At 45.4% G+C, this 24,812-nt stretch overlaps 1 protein-coding gene across 2 annotated transcripts in view; it reads right to left on the reverse strand.

Moving 5' to 3' along the window:
- Positions 1–2,893: 2,893 nt before the first annotated feature.
- Positions 2,894–24,812, reverse strand: part of PCYT1A (phosphate cytidylyltransferase 1A, choline) — a 170,537-nt gene continuing 148,618 nt past the window's right edge. For both annotated transcript variants that reach the window (XM_086944610.1, XM_086944611.1), the window contains 3 exons: positions 18,465–18,607; positions 4,982–5,170; positions 2,894–4,174 (listed from right to left, as the gene is read on the reverse strand). In XM_086944610.1, the coding sequence (XP_086800736.1) occupies positions 3,965–4,174; positions 4,982–5,170; positions 18,465–18,607 (542 nt within the window). In that variant the 3' untranslated portion in view covers positions 2,894–3,964. The remainder of the gene's footprint in view (positions 4,175–4,981; positions 5,171–18,464; positions 18,608–24,812) is intronic.

The raw sequence follows: 24,812 nt of genomic DNA on the forward strand, positions 1-24,812 counted from the left end.
GCATCTACTAAGATAAGAGGATGCATTACTGTGCTGGTGCACCGAGTGCTGCCCACCGCAAATGCAAACTCTTCGCCATGGTGCACATATGCCGGCGTTACATGCAGGATTATTTTTCTGAAGGAAGGGGCACCTTCCTGCACAAAAACAATCCTTAGAGTAATTTTCCTCTTTCATGGTGTGATGCAGACTGCAACACATGCAGAAAGAGAAAATAACGAGGAATAAAGATATTTCTCCTTCTAACGCCTCTGTTTGGAAGGTGTACCATTCTGATGCAATCACAAGTTTACAGCCCATAGTAAATCTGGGATTGCATCAGACTCCACGGGTGGATGCGTGGGAACGCTCATGCTCCACCCCATGGAACGCCTTCCCAACGCAGAGTAACGAAAGGCAGTGATTTCGGCTCTGGATTTACTAAGCCTCACAGATTCACACAAGGGGGCTTTGCAAATCTCACTTAAGCCCTTGTCGTGCGTGGCACAAGGGCTTAGAAATTTGGCCCCTGATGTGTAGACAAGATAGCTGCATGTGGACTTGGTCTCACTTTTGGGCCTGTGCCTACGGAGGGCGTTTCCTTATGTTGACTGTACTCGTTTCGGCTCCATGAGGAACAAGGACTCTGCATCAGGTCGCACTGGACTGTGATCGCATCATTCAGGCATACAGTGGCAATTGCTGCTTTTGTTTTCTGCACCGCCTGAGCTGTGCGGGACTAGGATTTGGAGTCAGGTAGCGATAGGTTGTGATTGCACCAGTCTGGCAGCAGCTCTACGAGGGCGATGCAGTCACAAAGGGAGCACATAACGACTATTTCCACTGCACGGTAATCCGAGTATGCTGGATAAGTGCAAAGACCTGTGCAGGTGAACTGGGACTATAAAGTCTAAAAGCTTAAAGTGCTTGCTGAATCTAACCAGAATCAGCCCACACTGGTTAAAAAAGGCAGTAAGTGAAAAAACTGATTATTTGTAACCTCTAGACAGTCTGGGACGATTACAAAAGCCTAACGGGGGCCTAATGGGGACCCCTTGAAAAGTGAGGGCTCTGGGCCAAAGCCCTCTTCGCCCATGCCTTAAAAACACATCCACCTAGGCCCTGATACAACATTTACTTTGGCACATTCACAAGATATTTAAGGATTGGGGGTAGAAAAGGGAATAAATAGACAGACTAACCATTCCACAAAGGAGCCTCTTGTGTGCAGAGCAGAAGAACCCCAGGCAGTGTTTGTCAGTGTGTGTACACACACAACACTCAAAGTGTGCGCACACACTAAGCACACACACACACAATCTGTATACATTCCAGCAAAAAATATTTTGACAATGTATGATTTGGTTTGATCAATTTTCAGATTAGTGAGGGGGCATGCAAAATTGAAGACAGAGTGGCCCCAAAATGTGTTATTTTTAAACACTATCATTTTCATAAGAATACTTTCTCAGCTGAACACCTTTCGCCAAACCTTGCAAGTGAACAGTGCCTGGCCCACCTTGAAGCTCGTTTGTGAATTGCTGTAGGTATGTGCAGCAGTCTTTGGAACAGAGACATTTAAAATATGAAGAGATTCAAGAACTGAACTTGCACTGTCCCTTCAAGAACCTGCCTAAGAAGAGAGGACTCATTTGTCGACCATTGCTACTTAAGAACCGGCTGCCAGTAGTTGAACTGTGTTGCCTTCTTGTGTCAAACATCTGTGCCACGAGCCTCCTCGCAGGCGCTCTCCGAGCCCTTCAGGGTGCTAGACTCTGATGCATGGAGGGGTTTATACCAAGGTCCTTTCATCATGGGTGACTTCGACCCAATAGGCCTGCCAGTGCCAGGACTAATGGCTGGTGGCGGTTAATGCAGAGTCGTGGGGCACATGCCTTATTACCTGCTCTGCAAAGCGGGAAGACTTCCTAATGTGTCAGCCGATGCCATTTGTTCAGTTGGTCACGTACCCAGCATTAAAGGGGTAAGCGAGTGGTACTTCAGTAGATTCAGGTTTAGGGGAGCCAGTTGGTGTCCCACTGCATATATGAATCCCTCTGTTTGTATAGTGCATCCTAGTCTTAATGGTGGACTGAAGGTATTCTGGCTCCCTTTTCCTGCATGTCCTCTTGAGCTGCTCTCCAAACTCCCTCACCCACCCCACACACATTTCTCTGCAGCATCCACAATAGCCATCAAAATGATTTGCGACAGAGAAGCTTTCCTTGGCTTCCTTAAAGAGTGCAAGAGCTGGTGGTCAACTCTACTTACAGTTGAGACCAGGAAAAGTTCAAGAATTTCCGGGGCGGGCTGCTTTTTGACATAGCCTGCTGACAGCGACTCTTCCCGACCAGCAACACGTTTAGGGCTCTCTGGACCTGCTGCTGTGTGGCTCCTAAACTGCTGTGTGGTCCTCTATGTACACACAGGCCCCACCTGTGTGTTGCTGTGTGATCCCCTATGCCTCTGCACCCCCAGCACTGGCACACTCCACTGTAGCCATGACCACGACCTGTCACACACCCAAGATAACACCCAGGACATGCACACGCCCGCGAGCTGCTACAAGACAAAGACACTAGCAAACAAGCGACAACCAAGGACGCAGACCAACTGTGCCGGCATTGTGACGAAGGCCATATCTGACACTTTCCCTACATTGCTGTCGGCATGGGCCTGATGTGTGCTGCAAAGAACTTATTCGACATTGGTCCCTCTCTGACTGTGCACTCTGCCACACTGCCCTCAAAAGGTACCCATTGGCTTTTTTAAGTGAATAAACATTGTTTTATCTTTGAGTTTATTGTTGTTGTTTTTATGGAGAAGACGTGTTAACAAGAGGTCTCATTTAAAGACACTTGGTACATTGCTTCCTAAAGAAGCTTGGAATTATAAAAGCACACTACAATAATACGTTTTCAGAAGGAATTTTTATTTCCTACTTGGGTTAACATATACACATTGAAAAATGACAAATATTACACTGCACAGTCAAGAGGCAACTGGTGCTTTTCCTTCTGTTCTCAACAGGAGACACAGGAGACAGAAGCGACGACACACTGCACCCAAAACCCAAGTGCTTGCAATCTTCAGTGGGCGCCACCTGAGTGCAAGGAAAGTGCGCCCTCCGGCTCTTCATGGCTGGCGGGACACTGCAGACGATACATCAACCCACCCTCCAGAGTGTTCAGAGCCAGGCTCCATTTTGTGACACGAGTCTGTGACAACTCCCACCTGCACTTTTGGAGGGGCACAGTGGTTCTGTTGTACGGACCCAGCCCGCTGTGAGGCACATAGGGTCCCACATACGCGTCAACCAGTTTCGAGTTCCCAAGAGGATTAAGAGACACCACTAATAGAACCCACGACCCCTCTCCTCCATGCTTTCATATGGCCACGTTTGTATGCGTTCGTTACTTTCTTTTGGTTTTACGGGCATCGCCCTCATCCAATGCCCAGCTTGCTCCTTATGGCAACATCCACAAATGGGGCTGCCTGGCTCCACAAGAACTTGAAATCTCGAGAGTGGAAAGGAAATAGATTGGGGCCATTCATACAAGCAACTAAACTTTGTGTCCATTCAATAAATTTAGTGGTGTCCAGGAAAGGAAGAAAAAAAACCTCATAAAATCAGGATATATGCCCGAGAGCTAATTGAGGCCAAAACCCTGAATTTTCACGCGCCCAAATTATAAAACTATGTTTGAATTAAAACCACAGTTTTGTAAGATGAAAAGAAGGAAACAAGAGAATCCACAGCTAAATAAGGTTTAACAAACGCTGGTTATTTTCTAGGGACACAAGTCCATGTTAAAGAGATGACAGCAACTACCCCAGTTCTCACTGGGTGGTTCATCCAAAGCTAATCCTTTCTTTTCTGGTTTCACTGTTCGCGAAGATAGTTCTTCGACGCCTCTGTTTCGCTTCTCCTTTAGGCTTAGTGCAAGGCTACAAAGACCGAGTGAAGGCTGAGCACCCCGGCAGCTTAGTCCTCTTCGTCTTCGCTGATGTCGTAGGCAGCCGCCCCTTTGGACCGAGGAAGGTTGATGGGTGAGGAGGATGGGGACATCTTGTTGGTAAAGGGCCAGCGGAAGGAGGGCGAGGGGGAGCGCTCCCGCACAGGGCTGCTGCTTGGACTCTGTTTGGGGCTGATTGCTTGGAGCATACGGCCTCTTCCCTCCTTAAGCATGTGTTTCTGAAAATTGAGAAAGGCAGAGAGCTCATGAGGCAAAAGAAATGAAGAGATTTGAAAGGGTCACACAAACATTGTAAGAAACAGTTGACAAGGACCAACCCCAGGGTGCAGCTATGATTATGGGCAAATTTAGAGGTTAGAAAAATATAGATATGTGCAATTTCCATAGCCTCTGAAGCAGCAACATTGCTTCAGAAGAAGGGTACTAAATAATAAGGATATACAACATTGCTCCAAGAGAATAGGCACTAGATTCAATTTTCAGATGTATCAGTAACTATGTAAATGGTCTCATTTGTGGACAATTGTTTTAAATGTATTCCATTCAGACAGACTCATAGTTTAGCAGAAACCCAGCTCTTTTGGACAAGGGTGGATGTTGGACACCGAATGTAGGTTTTCCAATCCCTGTATCCATACCCGACTCAGAATAGGGGGATAGGTCTTCGCACCAGAGTGAAGGAAGGAACACAATGAGATATAAGCGGCAAAAGGTACCACCAGCCATTTCAAGAATACGCCCTAGAAGCCACCACAGGAAGCAGAGTACACTGCAATCTATGGAAGTCTTTCAATTGCTAGCTTCTAATTTTGGAGATTTATTTGGATTCTTTGAGTCTTAAGAAAGACCATAAAGATTTACCTGAAGGACGGCTAACACCATGGGGCTCCCTTTCACACAAACATGGAGGGGCTAAAGATAGGGTCAGGATTCTGGCCTTGTACGTGAAATGCTCAATAGAAGGAGAAAGCAATCAAAAGCGCGAAGGCTGGGATCCCTGTTCAGAATCCAGTGAAAAGACTTACCAGGGCCCCTTCGGGTCCAAACATCTCCAGGAAGTTACCGATGAATTCCCGCGACTTCTCCTCCCACTTTTGAATGAGGTCGATGCTTTTCTCCTCCACCTTCTGGACAAACTCCTTGGACTTCTCCTCCACGTCCTTCACCTTCTTCTTCACCTTATCCACCCTCTCCTGTAAGTTGTATTTCTTCTCCTTTAGGAAACAGAAGACAATAGAAGACAGTGGCTCAAATAAATAACCAAATCCTAAAACCATCTAACAATTCAGAATATTCTGAGGTGATTCAACTTCTAGTGGAAGCTCATATGATCTGACTGCTCGCGTGGTCTTTCAAAGCATTAATGCACATTCTAAAGGGCTTGAACATGAGGTAATTGTCCGCCACCATAGTTCTGCATCCCAAGCCAAAGGGGAATAGGCATAGGAAAGGTGAAGACTATTGTCTCAATGGATATTAATGCTATTAGAACATACTCAAAGGGAACAGTAGCTGTTCAGAAAAGTGCGGAAGGCTTTCTTTAAAGAAGCGAAGACAAATTGTGTGCTTTTGTTCAGTGTAGTTGTTAAGCCATTTCTGTGAGAAGCATTGTGAAGTGACATCATTAGTACCCCGAGCAAGATTACACAACAACAGAATCTTCGGAAAAAGCTAGGAGTTCGTACTATGTTTTGTCGTCTTAGCAATCCGACATCACAAACTTCAGAGTTGTGTAAGGAAGTCCTAAGTTACCAATCAAAGCCCTCGCTGTGAGCCTTCTTAATGGTCAGTCGACGGACTGTACATTCTACAGTGAAATACTACTCAAAGGGGCAATCAGACATCTAGCAGTAAGCGAAGTCTGATTGATCGACCAAATCTTGGACACAGTAATTTGAATACATAGTAATACTTTATAAAACATCTCTGCCCACATTGCTGCCTGGAGAATCTCCGCTTCAGGAAGAAGAGGATACTGAGAGAACATCTGTCCGTAGTAAAGATGAGCTTTATGGGAGAGGCTGTCAGTACACGCCTCGGTATGGTCACAGATGCATGCTCTTCAAAAATATAAGTATTCACAGGAAATATGCTGTTCCTCTGAAGTCACAAAGCAAAAGGAGAGCGAAGCAGTAAGTCGGAAGACGCTAGGCAAGCAGATCGGGGGGAATCTGATAACTCCGAAGCAAGAACCCTCATACACTCAGATGGGTGTCATGCTCCATCATCGAGCAACTCCTCGTAAGGCCTGAGCTGCAATACCCAACGGGCCCCTCGAAGTCTTTTGAAAATAAGATGCAGTGATGGAGTGAGTGTGGACGTGCAGTGTGTGTAGATTGGTGACTATGTGGTTTAGGAGTTTTAATACATAGGTCCTACTGTTATAAATAAAATTTATATGTAGTACCACTAAATACAAAATGTCGACTGACCATAAACAGTCACAGTCTACTACTATATGGTAGCCATCACCCCAAAGCCTTGAGCGATAACCTGCCATACGGTCAGTTTCTATACTTTGCTATTACAGCAATGCAGCTGACTTTGACCTATAGACACAGCAACTGACTGCCAGTCTGAGAGCGACGCCGCTACCCACACCACTCTGTCAACCTAGCACGAAAAAAGGTCCGGGATAACAAATCGGACAGCATTGCTGGGAACCCATGTCAGAACACAGGATAACAAAATCACTTGTGTCGCAACCTTCACCCCTAACTCAAACTAGATACAAAAAATCATATGCAAACTCTTGTCCATCTTGCAAACAGATTCCGCTGGAGATTCCCCCTCTACGTTATGCGTTTATATGGACACACATAATCTCACACCAGACCACAGAGGGCACCAAGGTCTAAACAGCGTCCGCTCTGGAACCGGCCCCCATCACAGGACATTATCCATGTGGCTTTGGTGGGGTTTGGTGGAATATTATTCAGTTCATATTTTTTCCTTTGGCAAGACAGAATTTGAGTGAAGCATATTATCTTCAAAGTGGTATTTATTAAACACCGGAAATCATGGATTCTGGATCCTGCATAATAAGCAGGTGCAGGGAATTGACCCAGCAATCAAAGTAAGAAGGAACATGACCAGACTCTACAGATTTGCCTCTAGTATGCGACACAGTGAATACTGTATGAAAAACACTGGATTACATTCGAGGACATTGAACTAGTAACCATATGTGCACAAGGGATGTACTGTGTGGAACCAGATAGCCATTCTGGTCAGGATATGTCAACAAACCATTTGCTTAAATGAAAATGAACACCAAAAGGACCATCTATGTGTACATCTCTTACCAAGGCTCAAGAGCCAAGGTGGTGGGAGGACCCTTGTTTCAGAGAGGAGGAAGTTACTCACCTGACAGACCGCTGCTAAACATGGGGCCTCGGACAGATTCACAAGCTGGCACATTTTACCAACTTGTGGCCCTATACTTAAAATGGGTTTAAAGCTTTAAAAACATTGTGTGGGAGCGAATATTGGTAGGACGGTGAACCCCAATGGAATGAACCCTCTATTGGCTGAGACCAATGCCACTTCCAAGCCCGACCGAGGGCTCATGGTCAAGGATTTAAAAGGAAGTAAAGAAAGTGGCAGGAAACGTATCATGAAGTCAAACAGCGAATCCCAAAGGCCTGCTCCAAAAACTGGTTTAGGACGATGGGCAATAGGTTTTACTTTACCCTAGATGTGACCGGAAACAGCTTTAGTATCAGATGGAGGTTAGGATCGACAAACCTTAAATCTTGACCAGGCGCTGAAAGAGAATTGAAAGGTTTGAAGATGGAAAGATGGAAAGGAGGTTGATGGTCTGAGCGGTGCGGCTTCCTGCATCAAAAGCAGACAAAATGTGGAAGACCCATGTCTAAGGGTCTTTAAATACCTCACTGTCAGGCAGACCTGGAATCGGGAAACGTTCTGGACAAAGTAAACTAATAAACCATAAATGCATGGTTGATGAACATAACTAGGGGTCACAGAAACTGCCATATTTGTGAAAGGTCCGAAGATTACCCTCTGAGGTCTCACAAAGCTGGAGGTGAAGGTGACGGAGGGCAAGAGAGAGCGGCGGCCGCTCCATTGCAGCGGAGGAGCGCCGCCCACCCCCTGCCACCACCATTACATTAAACAGGGTTTTAAAGTAGTTTTATTTTTAATCCCTGGACGAGTCTTGGGGGCCTTGACTCCAAGACTGTGCATGAGGGTTTGAAAGTCCGGCTTAGGCCGGTCAAACTGCTCATGCGCAGTGAAGCTCACTCCAGCCCAGGCTGGAGAGAGCGGGAGAGCTGGAGAGAGCAGGCCCAGGTTTCCAGCCTGTCCTGGAGTGCTAATCGAGGGCGCTTAGGCCAATCCTGATGCTGCACTCATGCGAGAGCAGCTTCAGGATTGGCGGCAGAGCAGGTTGGGAGCCTGTGACCAGCCCCAGAGCAGGAAGATACGATGCGGTGGGACCAGCAGCATTCAGGAAAGTGTATTTATTTATTGTGGCCAAATGGATGGTTAGCAACTTCTTCTGATGGATACTTCTGACCGTAGATCCCTCACCTTTTGAATGATAACCAAAGCAGTATCTCCCAAATGATGGTGGTCTGAGAAGACCTCACAATGTCAAATTCTGCTGGATTGAGCGAGCAAAAACAAAACAGGTACTAAAAAGAGGTACCTCAGAAAACTTTGCCTGAAATGGATCTACAAGATTGCCCTTGCGCCAGGCTACAAGCAGCCAGAATAGAACAACTTGGTGTATTGACAGCAGCCAACCAAGATGACATCCACCACCTCTGCAGGTAATTCAATACGACTCCGCTGGTTCCGCTCAATCTCCATGCACGGAGATTAAAATTGTGGAGATTCCGCAGAAGAATACTGAATTATTGCAGGCACAGCAGGTCTTCCTGAGGGCCTATGCTCAGGCGCAGCAGCTTAGAGTATCAAATTGCGCCAAGCTCAGTCTCCTCTGCCTTTCCTCAGGGCTTGGAGAAGAAGCGGCAGAGGGGCAAAGCCCTAAAGGAGACCTGAATCCCACTGAAGGTAGAACACGCCTCCTAAGAAACTCCCAAAAGGCATGACACACAGCATTCTTGGTGATGGCAAAAAGATCTATCCACGGCATGCCCAACTGGGCGAAGACATCTTGAACAACTTCTGGATGTAAACACCATATATGTTTGATCAAACGTCACCTTGCTGAGCTTGTTTACCCTTCAATTGATGGAGGGACCCCACCAGGTGTATGACTGTCATGGAAACTACTTGGAAGGTCTACCACCGCCAGCGTCTCAGCCCTTCCTGATACACAAAAAGGAGTAGAGAGTGATAAAATATCTGTATGTGTGGTGGCACGAGCTATGTGTGAGTTAAAACCAGCTCGGAGGTATCACTATGCGTAACGTTTATTCCTGGACCCTGCGGCCAGGATTAAAAATGTGAAGGATGGTGGTGACTGGAAGAGATTATGAACTCCTTACACCCCCCACCTTACTGCCAATTTGTCGGCATGTTTCAGCCGTAGTTATGTGCCCATCACACAGGGTCACGCCAGCCTTCGTCAGGACCTTACTGATCCCAGGACCTAGGTCACCTCATTTCCTGGAGTGCAAACGTGCCAGAACAATTGTTCCTGCACCAAGGTATCCCCTATGTAACACTCTCCCGTAGTAATATATGGAAGAGAAAGAAGAGAAAACACAAATAGGAGAGGTCACTCATAGTTGTTCCCTCTCGTGGTTTCGCTTGCTACAGTGCTTCAACAATTGTCAATCCTCCACGACACGGGTATATTTCCTGGAACAGAATCCTGCAAAAAGGATAACATGGCGTTGCTCTAAAATGTGCAACTAATAAAGGCTCACCTACTCGAAAAGTAAGCGTAGATCACGGTGCATATGCATTCTCCCTAGCATCTCCACAGCATCTCTCATTTATAATCAGAAAGTAGCATGATACCTGGTCACTCACCGAGCCTGCCTTAAAACATTGCTAGAACTAGCGAGAGACAAGGAGAGACCCCCTGTAGTCACACTCTGGGGGAGACAAATCAAAAAAGAGACTTACACAGAGGTTAGATGGTAATGTGCCACAATACAATATCTCCTGACAGGATAGACCAGGATAGGTTTCTAAAAAGACACTTCTCGTCTATATACTTGTGGCCGCTGTACATATTGTACTACGTAGTCGGGGAAGGTACCCTCAGTGACATAGTACTGGAGTATCTTGCCTACAAATGCTGCTCCATATGCTCATGCCCATAGTATCGTGAAAAGATAGATACTGGACTGGATGGCCGCCGGGATCTCGATCATAGTACCTAGTCCGGTAATCGCTCCTGCCCCCTCTCCTTACTTCGTCAAGGTGGGTGCTCCTCCCTATGACCAATTTTCTGCTCTCGCCGCAAAGGTAAATGGGGGACCAGCGATAGCTGTCTGAAAAACCTAGTCCGGTTCCCAGCATCCCGTCTCAGCTTCCTGTCAGAGCCGTCGTGTGGTCAGCGCCACGAACGTGGATGACTAGACCCTCTGTGCACCCCGTTGCTGGGCAACGGAGACGCTCCTGGCTTCATTCCCTTCTCTGGTTTCTGCCTCTCACGGTTGTAACAAGCTTTATTGCAGCAAAGGTGCTACAAAGCAGTAATATCCACCTTATGGCCAATAAGTTTTCCCTATTGGTATTGGCCGCTCTTTTTCTGGCTTTTGAAATAGTGTACCCAGGGTATCCTCTCCGATTGAGTTTCTTCGCGAGGAGGGCCGCTTCCTCCTTAAAAGTAATTCTCTCAGTGCAGTTTCGCCTTAATCTGAAGAACTGGCCCACAGGTAGGTTCTCCCTTAGTGATTTTGGTGGAAGCTATCATATGCTAGCAGTGAGTTCTTATCTGTGGGTTTGTGGTGCACCCTGGTGGCGAGTTTACCCCTTTTAGGTTAGATGACTAAATCTAGAAAAGGTAGTCCAGTTTTGGTTACTCTGGATGTCAAATGTAGAAGGGGGTTCCTGCTAGCATATGATCCTGCCAGTCAAAGGACACCGTCCTATCCACAGGATCTGGGGCAAAGAAGACTTGGGCAAGGGTTAACACCTTTAACTTGCCCTTTCAAAAGCAGGTATTCATGAACCAACAGCCCAAAATCAGCCTGAGCCTTTGAAAAACCTGCAGGATCTACTCACTGATGAAGGTTACAATACATCAGGCAGGGAGACAAAAACATTCTTCCCCCTAAAGGCTGCAGACGGCCGTCTAAGGGGGAATCGGAGCATCTTGGCAGGAGTCGCCGCAAGTGAAGAGGCACAGGAGGACTGACCTCACTGGTGGCCATGCCATCACCACGCCCCATAGCACCTAGAGAAGAATAGCTGAGCTGCTGAAAAGACTGAGCTGGCTGCCTCTCGTGGCAAGCTGGATCCTGGGAGTAACTTCTAAACTTCTGGTATTGTTGGTGGAAATGGCAGGCCAGAAATAGCAAGCCAAGCGCAGCCCAAAGACCGATATCTTCGAATCACTCCAATGCAGAACCTGCCTTGTGTCCCGACAGCCTGGAGCCGTCAAACATTATATCCATAAGGCATCCCCGAAAAAACTAGAATCGTGCATCCAGACATGACAGTGAAGAACAAGTTACTTACCTTCGGCAACGCCTTATCTGGCAGAGACTATCTAGAGGCAGATTCCTTACCTTAAATATTGCCCAGGCAACAGACTGGATCAGAAACATTTTGAAACATTTTGAAGCAGTGCTCCTGGGTGGGCATCAGCTCCAGTTGGGGGATGGGTTTGGAGTGAGACAACTGGTGAGGAGTCAGACCCTTGGATTGCCGCCTGTGTGATCGGTCCCTGAAGCGATAAGGAGAGGTCAGCTGCCTGGAAATCTTGTGTTTCTGCCGAGAAATCTTTTGGTCTTGCCCAAAGATGGTGATCTGCCCCGGGCCTTGGATCACAACCAACTTAATTTCTTGTATTCAGCAACACACAGCTTTGCGTTCCGTTTCCTTGGTCATCGGATGCAACAAGGGGCATTGGTCACATAACTCCTAACCATGCTTGGAATCAACACACCAAAGACAGACAACGTGTAGGTCTGAAGCCAGCATCTGCCTCTTGTGTGTGTGTGGCACAGCTTGAAGCCAATAGTCTTTGGGTGTGTGTGGGGGGGGGGACGCGGCATAACATAACCTCTATCTCACTGTCCATAAATGCTTCAAAAGTTTGTAAAGCACTGAGAAAAGTTTAGGAAGAGCGCTGCAGATTTCCAAAGGGCATATGAAAAGTCATTTCTGAGTAAGAACCTGGCTATTATAGAGTACAATGTTACAACCTATCACAGTGCGGGGGCAATTACTGGGTCCAGTCTGGGGGAATTCAAAAGGTGATGAATCTGCTGTTAAACGTATCCATCAAAACATGGATCACAATCGCACATACAATCTTTGAGCGCGTGTCCACAGTGAAACTGGTCAATCCCACCGTCCTGAATACAGTAACGAACCAGTTCAGGTGTCGTTTTTTTGGCGGTGTTTTTTCCTCACCAAATGTATTTTACATCATACGTCCAGTAAGAAAGTACTTATAAATACAAAACTTGTTGCTTTTTGACAAGGAAGCCTTACTTGTCAAGATGGCTTGTACATTCCCCAAACAGTCCTTGCCACATGCTGCAAACTCCACACCTCAACCACTGCAATGGACACACTTTCTAGTGGACAGAAGGACACATCTAACAGACAACATCATGAGATGAGATCGGTTTACTGATTTGAAGACCACTATATGTATATTTTTGAAAGGGAAGCTGCAAAAGCTCTGGTAGACGTTGCACTGCCAAGCCAGATCTGAAGGACTGCGGACAGAGCGGTGTGCCGCTGTTCATGGTCTGGACCCTGGAGCTATATGCACAGCAGGAAATAAAGAAGCTTAGAACAAGGTCAGCGCACTTCATCTCTGCAGGCACAATCTATGACGGACTACTTTAGACATCCTGCCAGAGGCACCTCTGTAAAAGATTTTTAGGGCTGACACACAAGAGGGAACAGATAAAACCGGAAAGTCTACGGGCAATAGTTAATGGTTTGTGCATAAATTACATCTATACTGTTGTGCCAAGCAGAAGTGATGCCATCGTCGCAATTCACTAATATCCGCTGCTAGGGACAGATCACACCTCAAGAAGGTTAGCAGGCACTAGACAAAAGGTTAAGGCAGTGAACCATACCTCCCTCTGCTTTCTGTGTAATAAAATGCAAGTGAGTCAGGGTTCATGGGGCACTGTGTGAAACCAATCTGGAAGCCTATCAAACAGCTGCTAGGGATTCTCTTCACTAGCAGTGTGCCACAGAGGTGGGCGGACAGTTAAGTAGATACAGCACATAATGCAGCTACTGCCATCTTCACATCCTGAAAAGATATGAAAACTAACTCCTGAGACAAAGTACTATATGAACTCTGGTACCACCTCTGCAGTAGGGGGGAGGACCTTAAAACAGCAACGTATGTCAACTTGCGTGCGGAGTATGCCCGCAGGCATTGCGTGGGCGGCTACAAAGTGCTTCACCAGGCAAGGGGTGCAGACAACCGTAGCACAGTTATCCAAACCATAGTCAGAGTGTGGACTGCAAAGCTTTTATCAGCAACATGTGCAAAAACAATTTAACAAGATTATGCGGAAGGGAAGCTGTCCAAAAGTGTTCTAATCAATTTTGCCCCAAGCGAACATAATGTCATTTGTTTTAATAATCCAGGGCTGATGCCCCCATTGGTGCATTCTGTACGCAACTTGCTTGAAAGATCAACCATCAAAATTCATTGACTGGTTAAGAGGTGTGATTCGCTGAGCAGGCCAGTTGGTAAGTCCCCTTTATAAATTGCTGTGGGCCATTTATGGTAAAATTTGCAAAAGGGCTACATGATCTAACTTGTTATTGCCAGCCTAAGGGAACCTTTGGAAGGTAAAAGACACATGGTAATTAAAGAAACTAAAACATACAAGGATTCTAACATCTGGCTTGATTTATTTGAACAGAGTAATCCAATTGTTGTCCATGTAGAGATGTACATATAGACCCTACATTGTATTCTATATTGAAGGCATCTATCCGCTCCTTGATTTAAGAATCGAGCCCCTGGTGCAACCACAACATTTTTGCTCCCCAAGCTCACCCATGGCATCCACGTTGACAGATAGTGTCGCAGCTTTTAGGTGCCAATATCCAAGACGGAAAAGAGCAGAAGAAAAAATTGATGCACAAAATGCTGAACAATGCAAACATTCACCCCCAGTCACAGATCTGGGTTTAATCCATTGTTCTTTAGCTCCCCAAGCCACCCCAGTTTGGACCCAGCATATGCAAATCAGTCTGACCCTGTATCTTAAGGCAACAGTCCAGCCTGAACTGCCAAGCCAGGTCTTCCCTTGACAGGAAACAAACATCCTGGGACTAGATTTTGGGCATCACGCCTCATCAAGCAGGCTAGCTTGAATCCAGTGGCGCAGTGAATACAGCACCCACATCTAGGCAAGATACAAGAGCACCTAACTTTACTGCAAGAAATTGCAGACTTTGAGGCAAAAAGTGCACTTTATTCTGTTGGAATACATTTTGACTACATTTGGTACTATTTAGGCAGAAATGGTGATAGTTGTAGGGTAGGCAGTCCGACTGTGGTGAATGACTCAAATTTGTAGGCGAAGGTTGTTGACAAAGACGATCAATTGCCTGTCAACCCCAGTGGCGGGGTGATCTGACTGACAGGGAACAGGCTGGTAAGACCCAAACAACAGAAGAAGCTGGCGTCTTTACACATGGTATTCCTACCAGTCTTTAGGAAGGGCATTATTCATAGCAAAAAGAGCACGTGACAGCACTGCAATTCTGGGCATATGACCACATAAGGATGGATCAAGAGGAAAAATGGGCTCAAAAGTATCCCGGGCTAGCGAGTCAGAAGACGACGTCGGTTCTGAAGGCAAGGTGCATGAGTAGGTTAGAATGACTTATGGTATAGCCAAAGAGAGTTGAGATTGGGGCAAACAAAAAGAGTTTCAACAACAGATTTGATCAACTGAAATCCACATTTAGAGACAATATTTTGATATAAATGAACGTGAATTGTGAAAATTGCACTTCAACAAAACAGTAAACACAATTGAGAAATTACCATTTGACGAACACTACTAGCCCTATGCGGCGGAGAGCTGGACTGGATCAGTAGTTCAATGAGGCCAAGGACTGAGATGAACTGACCGTAGGGCTAGCAACGCTAATCCTGATAATTACTCATACTCCACAGCGAAACCACATTTATATCATGAAACATTGTTAGTTACAATGAACAAGTTGTAAGCTCCAACGTACTTTGAGTGGACTTGGCTGCAGGCGTCTTGGCACACCCGCAATTGTTCCAGATATGGCGTTTTAACAGAAAGCTATGAAATCAGCCAAGGACAAGGAGAAGGAGGAATCTCTTGCTTTGTGCCACTAGTTGCAGTCTTGAAGGAGAATGAATGATGGTAGCATGTGACTGTATTGGGAAACAGATCCGCTTTGCTGCTGCCCATTAATCCGGCTCACATGATGCTCTGGAATGTAGACCCGCCTCTTCTAAGGCAAGCGTCCTGGAGCCAGCAAGTCTTAATTGCATTGGTGTTGAGTTACTTGGACAGGTATATATATATATCCGGATACTTTTGCAATACGTTTTCATAACTGAAGACTGAGCAGACGTGGCTAACTACCCCCAATAAAAATATTATATGAATACAATAAATGGACACAAAAGAAAGGTAAGCAAGCACAGCAGTATGACAGGCGTCGGATTACAGAGGTTTATAAAGTGGAACTTTGTGATAGAGACAAAGGTTATGACGTGGCACCAGGTGTCAATCTTGAGGATTATGGAGGAAGCTCAAGAGCTAATGGATCAGTGGCCAGCTTCCATGAGGGGGTCCACTCGGGTGGCCAGGCAGTGGAGCCTTGGCTCTGCTCCACTACGGAGGACATTACAGTGAGCAAGACTGAGTCAAAAGTAATCAAGTTCCAAAGGCACGTAGCCGAGTCTAAAACTCACAAGTGGCATCTGCAATATTAATCTGTGAAGTCCATATAAACTCAGATTAAATTAATTTGGAGAGAAAACTGCAAAATACTGCAGGATGTGGAGAAATATTTTCTGGACAAGTAGTAGTTCAAGGAGGTCGTACAGACAAATAATGTAAAAATGTTCTATACGTTGGTGCACGGAGGCAAAAGGGATAGTCAAGGTTTGCCAGACGTGTAGAGTATTGCTCAGTACAGAATTACTGAGAGGATGCTTATTCATTTCAATACCTATAAATGGCTGCAAGGCAGGAATGAAGCACTCTGGTCTGACTGCTCTCTCAGATAGTGAAAGGAAATGACAGCAAAGTAACATTTAAAAGATGTAAAGACGAGGGCGTCGGAGGATGTATCCTCCTCATTGAGCAGACTGGCTTCACTGCCGGGACAAGCACCGTGGCCAACGTACTGTCTCTCTGCATGCTTTAAAAAATAATAATATTATGAATAAATATATCTACAGTCTGGGCAGCACTGGGACTCTACAGTTATTTATATCTATGGTCTTTGATAAGGTCGGACGAAAACTGCTACCGGAAAATGTGTCCAAATGGCAATCGACCAACCACTGCTAAACAGTACTCATGCACAACTTTTTATCTTGAGGGTAAAGGTTTGCCTAAGCAGAGATGATTCTCACACCCATGAAATCAATATAGTGAATGATGGGAAACAAGAATGGGTGCACACAACTTTGTGTCAGTTGTATTTATTAAATATTGTCATTTTGGGGGGTTTTGTAGAGTGCATACAATCACACACTAGGTGCACCTTGGAGCTAGAAAACACAAAAGGTCACAAAACTACAGAGAATCACTTGCTTCAGAGAATAGTAAATAAGGGAATTAAAAAAAGAGCCAGGATTTTAGAAGTTTGTGAAATTTGGTGAAATGATCTTTCTTCCACAGGTGAAATGGCAGCCAGTTCTACTACGTGGCCGCGTCTACTGAAAAGCCTAATCTGCTCATAGTGTACAAGTGAAACTTGGAAATCCTGAGTGGGAATTTGTCTTTAGAGAGGAGACCGCTGATAGACTGATAGTGCTGAAAGTGCCTAGGAAGCGGAGAACAACAGAAGTTAAACACTACCTTATGGATTAGGCATACTGACTTGAAGAGTATACTTTCCTTACCGACAGTCAGTGCAAAGAAATCAAAGCTGGAGTGACAGAATTCCATTAACGTAAGCCCAGAACCGGTCTGGCTGTGAAGCTCTGGACTAACTGCAATCTTTGGGCCAAGAAGTCTGGAAGGTCGAGGGATACAGCATTGCAGTAGTCCAAACGGGAGGATAGAAACGTGTGGAGGGTAGACTAGTCTTCCCACGTACTTATAGCAAAACAGAAATAAGCGCTGCACTCCAAGGAACTCAGTATCTTAATTTTAATAATGCAGCTATTGTTACAAAAACGTGTGTGTATGTGTGTGTGTGTAAAGAATTGTGTGACTGCATGATTTGAACATGGGTTGGAACAGATGTGACGGCTGTGCAGTGTAGGTGCACAAGTAACTTAGTAGATTGGGTGTTTGAGGACCTTTCTGAGAGGCTCCCATGCACCAGCTTATTGCGTCACTTCCTGCTGTAGGAGACACATAGGAGTTAGAGAGGCAGTGTGCATTGGAGTCAATAAAAGAAAACTTCCTAGCACAGTTTTCCTGATAATTGCTTTATGAGATCAGACAAGTTTCCTTTCATAAATTTTCTCTGGAAGAACACTTTCAAATAAAGATAGTAAAAATAAATGTTTCTTTCGGTTTGTGAGTTACAGTGACACATACATGTGTCTTCTCTGGGTTTATGCCAAAACATTCTCAGCAGACTTGTTACTGATGTTCACATGCTGCTGTCACAAGAGCGGTTACGAAGGCCACAGCTAAAAATTTCCACCATGGATAACATTTCTCTTCGACAGACAAAGGGCAACATCCTCCAGAGAAATTCAACTGCTGGAACATCACCAATGTGGACATGGGTGGAGAATCAGTGGACTTGGACAACCACTTCAGTTCACTCTCTTCACTGGCTACACTTTTCACAATATATGCTGTATAACATAGGTTTTAAATCAAATGCGAGAAACGCTGTTCTTGAATTTTTTTCATACCCTTTTTCTTACGCTTTTGCATTTTGAAGAATAAACATCTCGTTTACCATCGTCACCAATCAGATCAATTGGCGATGTCAGGTCTCCCTTCTGCGATCACTTAAGTCTTTAGAGGCATTGGGCAGCGTTGATTGGCTGAAACAATGAAAACTATCACAAACGTCTACAGCAAAGTATAACCTGGTTCTAAATACGAAAGCGTAAGAGAAAAAATAAAAAACAGACTGATTCATCATATAACTACATTTGTAAAACTCTGATGTAGTCATTTCTTCAGTGCGGTCGCCCACTTCTAGAAGACCATGAAAACTCACATTTATGAAGCTGACGTTGAGTTCTTTGGCTGTGTAGCCCCTCTGCAGGTTCCGCCTGGCGTACACATCATAGTCCCTCACAATCCTTGTGATGATATCAGATGTCGAGATGCCTTCAGTCCTCTGAGTCGGTGCAAACATGCCTGTGCCCACCAAATGAAAGCGGGAGAGAAAGTAGACAGGTCCGTATGAGTGATGATGTTTACACACTTAAAAACACAAACATAGTGGAATTACAGCTCTAGGAAATCTGCCAACATGCTTTGAAATGATGGGCAGAACACCCTCATCGTACGTGGTGAGAAGGGATTTTAGTCCCCTCTCTGAAGACAACTGGCTTCTTGTCAGTAAACGTCAATCATTTTGATGGCACTTACAAGCAAGATGACATTCACCAGGATGCTCCATTGAAAAGAACTCAAGCGGAGGGACACATAGAAAGACTCCGGAGGAACATGGGATGCTGCATCCAAGGCCATAAAAGACTAGGCTGGAAAAATGTAAGAGCACATTCTGGCGAACTAATCAACCGACTGAAGGGGGTAAAGTACCAAAACAAACAGGCATTCAGAGGACTTTGGAGAACATGACCTCAGTTTACCATCTCATGGACCAGAACATCATACGAGCGTCTGCTCAACTCCATACGTGTTAATACATGGAACACATTACCAATACACAAAGCCTGAGCGGTCTTCAAGGAAACCAGTTCTGAAGCTTGTGGCTCCTAAGCTTGTGCTCAGGCACCTACTGCTGTGGTCTTAAAAGTTTACCTGCTGGCTTTAACAATTACGAATTGAAATGGAGTACTCGGTGAAGCTCCCCCTACATTGCATGGTCCACCCACACTTCACTACATTCAGGCACTGAATGCCTGCTCTGAACTACAAACAGCGAGGGACAGATGGTTTTCATCTCCCTGGTTTTAGGCACCTTCCTGACATGGCAACCAATACCTGCTGCAGCACACATCCAGGATCCTGGCTATGCTGTGTGGAGGTGATGATGCAGGTAACTGAGCCTATACAACTCATACATCTAAAGGTTCACTCATTAGCTTTGCAAACTTGTCTCTAAAACAACATGCAGGAAGGTGGCGCAACCAGAAGCGGTGGCAGACAAGACACGCTATTTCTGGCACGCGCGGCCAAAAAAATAAGTTTAAAAAAAACCTCAAAATGATTGAAAAGACCTAAGAAGCACAAGAATTGTTCAAGGGATAGGATGGGAAATATTTCAATATTACGCTAGACTGCGCGGCTATCAACGCAGCATGGGCCTTTATATGATAGTCATAAAGGTAACGTACCAAACAAGAGGCTGCCCCTGTAACTTTTTACTAAAATACAGAGCCTCTGGTGGAATTATGATGGCTTGGATGAATCATCGGGAGGAAGGGGGGGATCCGATTTGGGGTCGAGTTGAAACACCCAAAGACCGAGAAGAAATAAGATCCTGTGATCCTCAGAGACTCAACGCCACTGGCTCCAAAGGAATGATCTAATGTGGAGACCCTGTAGTCAGACCGATCCCTGCAAATGTATTGTGGCCCACAGGGGTCAAACCAATGCGCTCCACTGCTGGGAGTTGTTGCAATGCTCTCTTTTGTGATGTATACATTGAAATCGAAAACTTACAATAACTTTTTTTATTAAAGAAACAAGATTTTTTTTTATGTTAGGCTTATTTCAGGTTGACATTTACTTGCTTGATGGATGCTGCTCCAGGATGCGGGCCCCAGAGAAGCGAGGAGCAAAAAGACTGCTGGCCTCGGCACGGAGATCTAGCGACACACTCCTCTACAGCCTCTGCTGTCAGTAGTTTTCCGAATGTACTGCGATCTTCAACTCTTCCATTGCTTCAGGGAGAGTGTTACACAACTAAGCATCTCTTAAAGTCAAAGACTAGTCGATTGCTGTCACGCAGCCTCCATGAACACAAAACTAGGTGTGTCCAGTTTGAGAAAAACGCCCAATCTAAAGTGTTGAAGTAGGCAACATTTGGAAAAGATCACAAAGGTAAGTCTCCAAAATTCAAGGTGCTGTATGTTTGGGATTTTAAGTGAGTCCTCCTACTCGCAGGGGGATTGGCGGGCCCGTGCCAGTGTTTAGCGGGGCTCTCGGGAAGGATGCCATCACTTGTTCACCACTTCCAATGCGTTGCAGTCTATTGATGGTGCATGGTGTGGAGTCCATCTACTCCCACATAATAAAGCCTTTTCACCGACTCTGCAGCAAGGGTCTTGTAGGCCAACTCATAGAGGTGACATTTTTTAGCTGGACAGACATCTGGAAGTTATAGGAGCTGTTAACCTCCGACGCATGCCTTCTCCAGGTTAGGTGGGAGTCCAGGTACACTGCAAGGATCTTTTTATTTTTCACCACTGACAATGCTTATTGGGCGGGCCCCAAACTGCAGGCCATCCCAAAGGCACGTATGCTGGTGCCTCGTTGTTGAACACAACTACAAATTCGTGTTTCAGAATGAATCGTCCATCAAAAAGAAAGACAGACATTAAATTAACACAATCCACAACAGGGAAGGTGACAATGTGGAAACTGTGCTGAGGGGGTGGGGTGAGTAGAAAACACAGCTCACAATAGGTTCCAAGAAAACGCCAACGCTTGCCAGGCTTCATTCCAACACTGCAAGAAGCCGCTTTAGTGCAATGTGTCAAACCAGTTGGGTTGATGTGTCACAATGGCCCCCAGGGTGGGGAGAGTACTGAATGAGGAGGAGGGAATATGCCACACAATAACACACAAGTGGGGAATGGAGCAGGGATTAGAGTTTCAATACTGCAAACAGTACCAACTGTAGCTCTCCGTGACCTCAAAGACCTGGTGACTGGGACGTTTAAAAACAGGATACGCAGCGGACCATAAATACGTAAAGCCCGGTGATGAGCAGCACCCAAGTCAAGTAAACCTTGCTACTTTTATATATTTTCAGACCAGGGAACAGCCCCTAAAGTAATTTAAGTTGTGCTACAGTCATGTAGGTTAAGTGTATTTAAATCATAGCAAGAAACACGTGTTACTTCAATAATTGAAGAACAATGTAATATGATTTTCTTAGCAGCATGATAGGTGTAAAAATATTCATGGATCATATAGATTTATTCAAACATACCTTAGGGATAGCACTTGTCTGTACACCAGGGACCGCAGAACAAATGAATAATTAGTTCTTCACAATTAAGTGCACACTCGCACCTCATGATAGGGGAAAACCAGCAAAGGCCACTAACACTCCTGAGCCTTTTGGCAATACAAGCTTCATGCAACAAAATAATATCTAAATTTACAATTTCCTGTCCATGTAAATAAATTACATTTACAGAAAAATAAACCTAAATGGGCCATGTGGAGATGTTAAAAAGCTGCATTTAGCCCTGCAGACCTACAACGGAAACCCTGTCATAGAGTAAAAGAAAACCAAAAATAATCCAGCACATGAAATCAGTCCCATTATTCATAGTAAGTGTTTACTCGACGCCTCCTAACTTAGCAGAGCTTCCCGGATCCCAGACAAACAAGTTACTTACCTTCGGTAATGCATTATCTGGTAGAGACTCGATTGAGCTGCAGATTCCTTACCTTTGAATTCCGAATCCAGATGGACGCCGGGGGAATTCAAAGGTAAGGAATCTGCAGCTAGAACTCAGATCCCATGGCAAGAGAGTACCTAAAAACCCCTTCTTAGAGGACATACATAGTTCAGCGATGGTACCGAGAAACACCCTTCTTAGAAGTTAGAAAAAGGTCAGTGTTGGTACCTATAAAGTCCCTTCTTAGAGGTTATACAGAGGTCATGAACATCAACTAAAACAACCTTCTTAGAGGTTGTACAGAGGTCAGCAACAGCATCTAAAACACCCTTCTTAGAGGTTATACAGAGGTCAGCAACAATATCTAAAACACCCTTCTTAGAGGTTATACAGAGGTCAGCAACAGCATCTAAAACACCCTTCTTAGAGGTTATACAGAGGTCAGCAACAGCATCTAAAACACCCTTCTTAGAGGTTATACAGAGGTCAGCAACAGCATCTAAAACACCCTTCTTAGAGGTTGTACAGAGGTCAGCAACAGCATCTAAAACACCCTTCTTAGAGGTTATACAGAGGTCAGCAACAGCATCTAAAACACCCTTCTTAGAGGTTATACAGAGGTCAGCAACAGCATCTAAAACAACACCCTTCTTAGAGGTTATACAAAGGTCAGCAACAGCACCTAAAAAACACCCTTCCTAGAGGTTATATAGAGGCCAGCAACAGAACCTAAAAAACACCCTTCCTAGAGGTTATATAGAGGCCAGAAACAGAACCTAAAAAACACCCTTATTAGAGGTTTTACAGAGGTTAGCAACAGCATTTAAAACAACACCCTTCTTAGAGGTTATTCAGAGGTTAGCAACAGCATTTAAAACACCCTTCTTAGAGGTTATACAGAGGTAAGCTACAACACCTAAAAACGCCCTTCTGAGAAGTTATACAGAGGTTAGCGGTGGTACCCACAAATATTGTCAGCGAAGGAGGTGCAAACACCCTTCTTAGAGGTTTTACAGAGGTCAGCAACAGCATCTAAAAAACACCATCCTTAGAGGTTATACAGAGGTCAGAGAAGGTAGCTACAAACACCCTTTTTATAGTTTATACAGGGGTCAGTGACGGTACTGTTAAAGATTAGACTGCAAACGTCAACATTATCGGCGCCATCTTGCCCCTTTCGAGCCCATTCGTGCGCGTAAGCAGCAGCCATTTTGAGCATCATGGTCTCCCGGCCCCTCGCTGATAGCCAGCGCGTCTCTCTCTCTCTCCCTCTCTCCTAACCTCGCAAACATCCCCCGCACGTTGACAACCCCCGCTCTCTCATGCCTTGGGTCATAAACCCCTCTTCAGCGCAGCTCCGCCACAGAATCCCATCCTGTTCCCAGCGCGACACCTCCCCTCATTCCTTTCATGGTCTCAGATCCTTTTGATGCAAACCCCTTTTTCCTGTGTCCCCGTTTGTCTTCCTTATTCCCAGGCCACCACCTGGCCCTGCGGATACTGTTTATTACCCCGTACAGTAGGAAGCTTCCCCTCCCCATCAAAAGACCCTCGAGCCGATCAAAGCCCCCACCCTATGAGATCCGATCAACCCCATGCATTCCGTGAATCGGCGGAATGCCCTGCTGCGTGACAATCATCACCTGTTGTGACCAGGGTGGGGAATTCAACTGTAAATGTAGGTGGGAACGGGCCTGTAGGGGAGATTCCGAGGATGTTCTTTCAAAATATCAAAGTGTTGCGAGAATGTGTTACGTGCAATAAAGGTCATAAACCCTAGTATAAGAGGCCAGGCCTCAGAAATGTGGTTAGAGCACCTCGTGATGATACTTGCTGTCTGAATTGATGTGTTCTCCTCCGGAGAGAATAAAATCCTCGTTTCCTGCCTTCCAGTCTCCAGCGCCTGCTTCTTCGTTGATTAATATTGGTGGGTCATAGAGGCGACACCGCCGGGCAACATAAAAGGGTCTTTGGTTACTGGTTGTCTTTGAACCCCTTTTTACAATTGGCGTCCCAAACGTGGGGCCCATCAGCGACTCGTGGATCCAGTGGGAGAGGTCCTGACGACAGAGTGAACGACTGCAACGATCGGAAGGTACCCTGTCCGATAGACCCTCGTCTGACAGCCGATCATCCGAACTTCACTGGTTCCGAACAGACCTCTCTCGAGTGATCTGCGGTCCTGACTGGGAACCATCAGGAGTGCCACGTGGATTACGAAGAGAAGAGGACGATCGGGCGCTGGATTCGGAAGACAAGAAACTGTCCATGCGGTCCGGGTAAGGTCGTGTAAACACGACGAATTGCGAAAGTGATTGATAATTGAAAGTGATTGATAATTGATGAGAAAATACTAGTATTACTTTTTGTTAATTTATTTGGAGATTCGCTGTCTGCAAACGGAGAAACAACAGGCTCTCCCTTTATAAACAGCGAAGGATAGGTACGCATCCGTCGGACCTATCTTTCTCCCCCACTAAACAATTGCCCCTCCCCCATTGATTAACTGTTATAGATTGTTTTCTGGAGATTCTCTGTCTGCAAACAGGGAAGATTAGGTCCCCTCTTTGCAGATAGTGAAAGGGTAGGTGACGCGGACCTTTGCGAGCCTACTTATTCTCCCCATTGACCATATTGATTTTTTATTTTTGACCTAACATTGATTGCTCAAGATTGGTTCATGAGGTATTCACTACCTGCAAACAACGTAGAATAGAAATATTCTGTCTAGTCTTTGCAAGCAGTGATAAGATAGGTAGTGCTGACTATTATCCCATTGTGATCCGTCATGCCTGTCT

This window comes from Lissotriton vulgaris, chromosome 11 (genome assembly GCF_964263255.1).
Source record: "Lissotriton vulgaris chromosome 11, aLisVul1.2, whole genome shotgun sequence".
Classification (NCBI taxonomy): Eukaryota; Metazoa; Chordata; class Amphibia; order Caudata; family Salamandridae; genus Lissotriton; species Lissotriton vulgaris.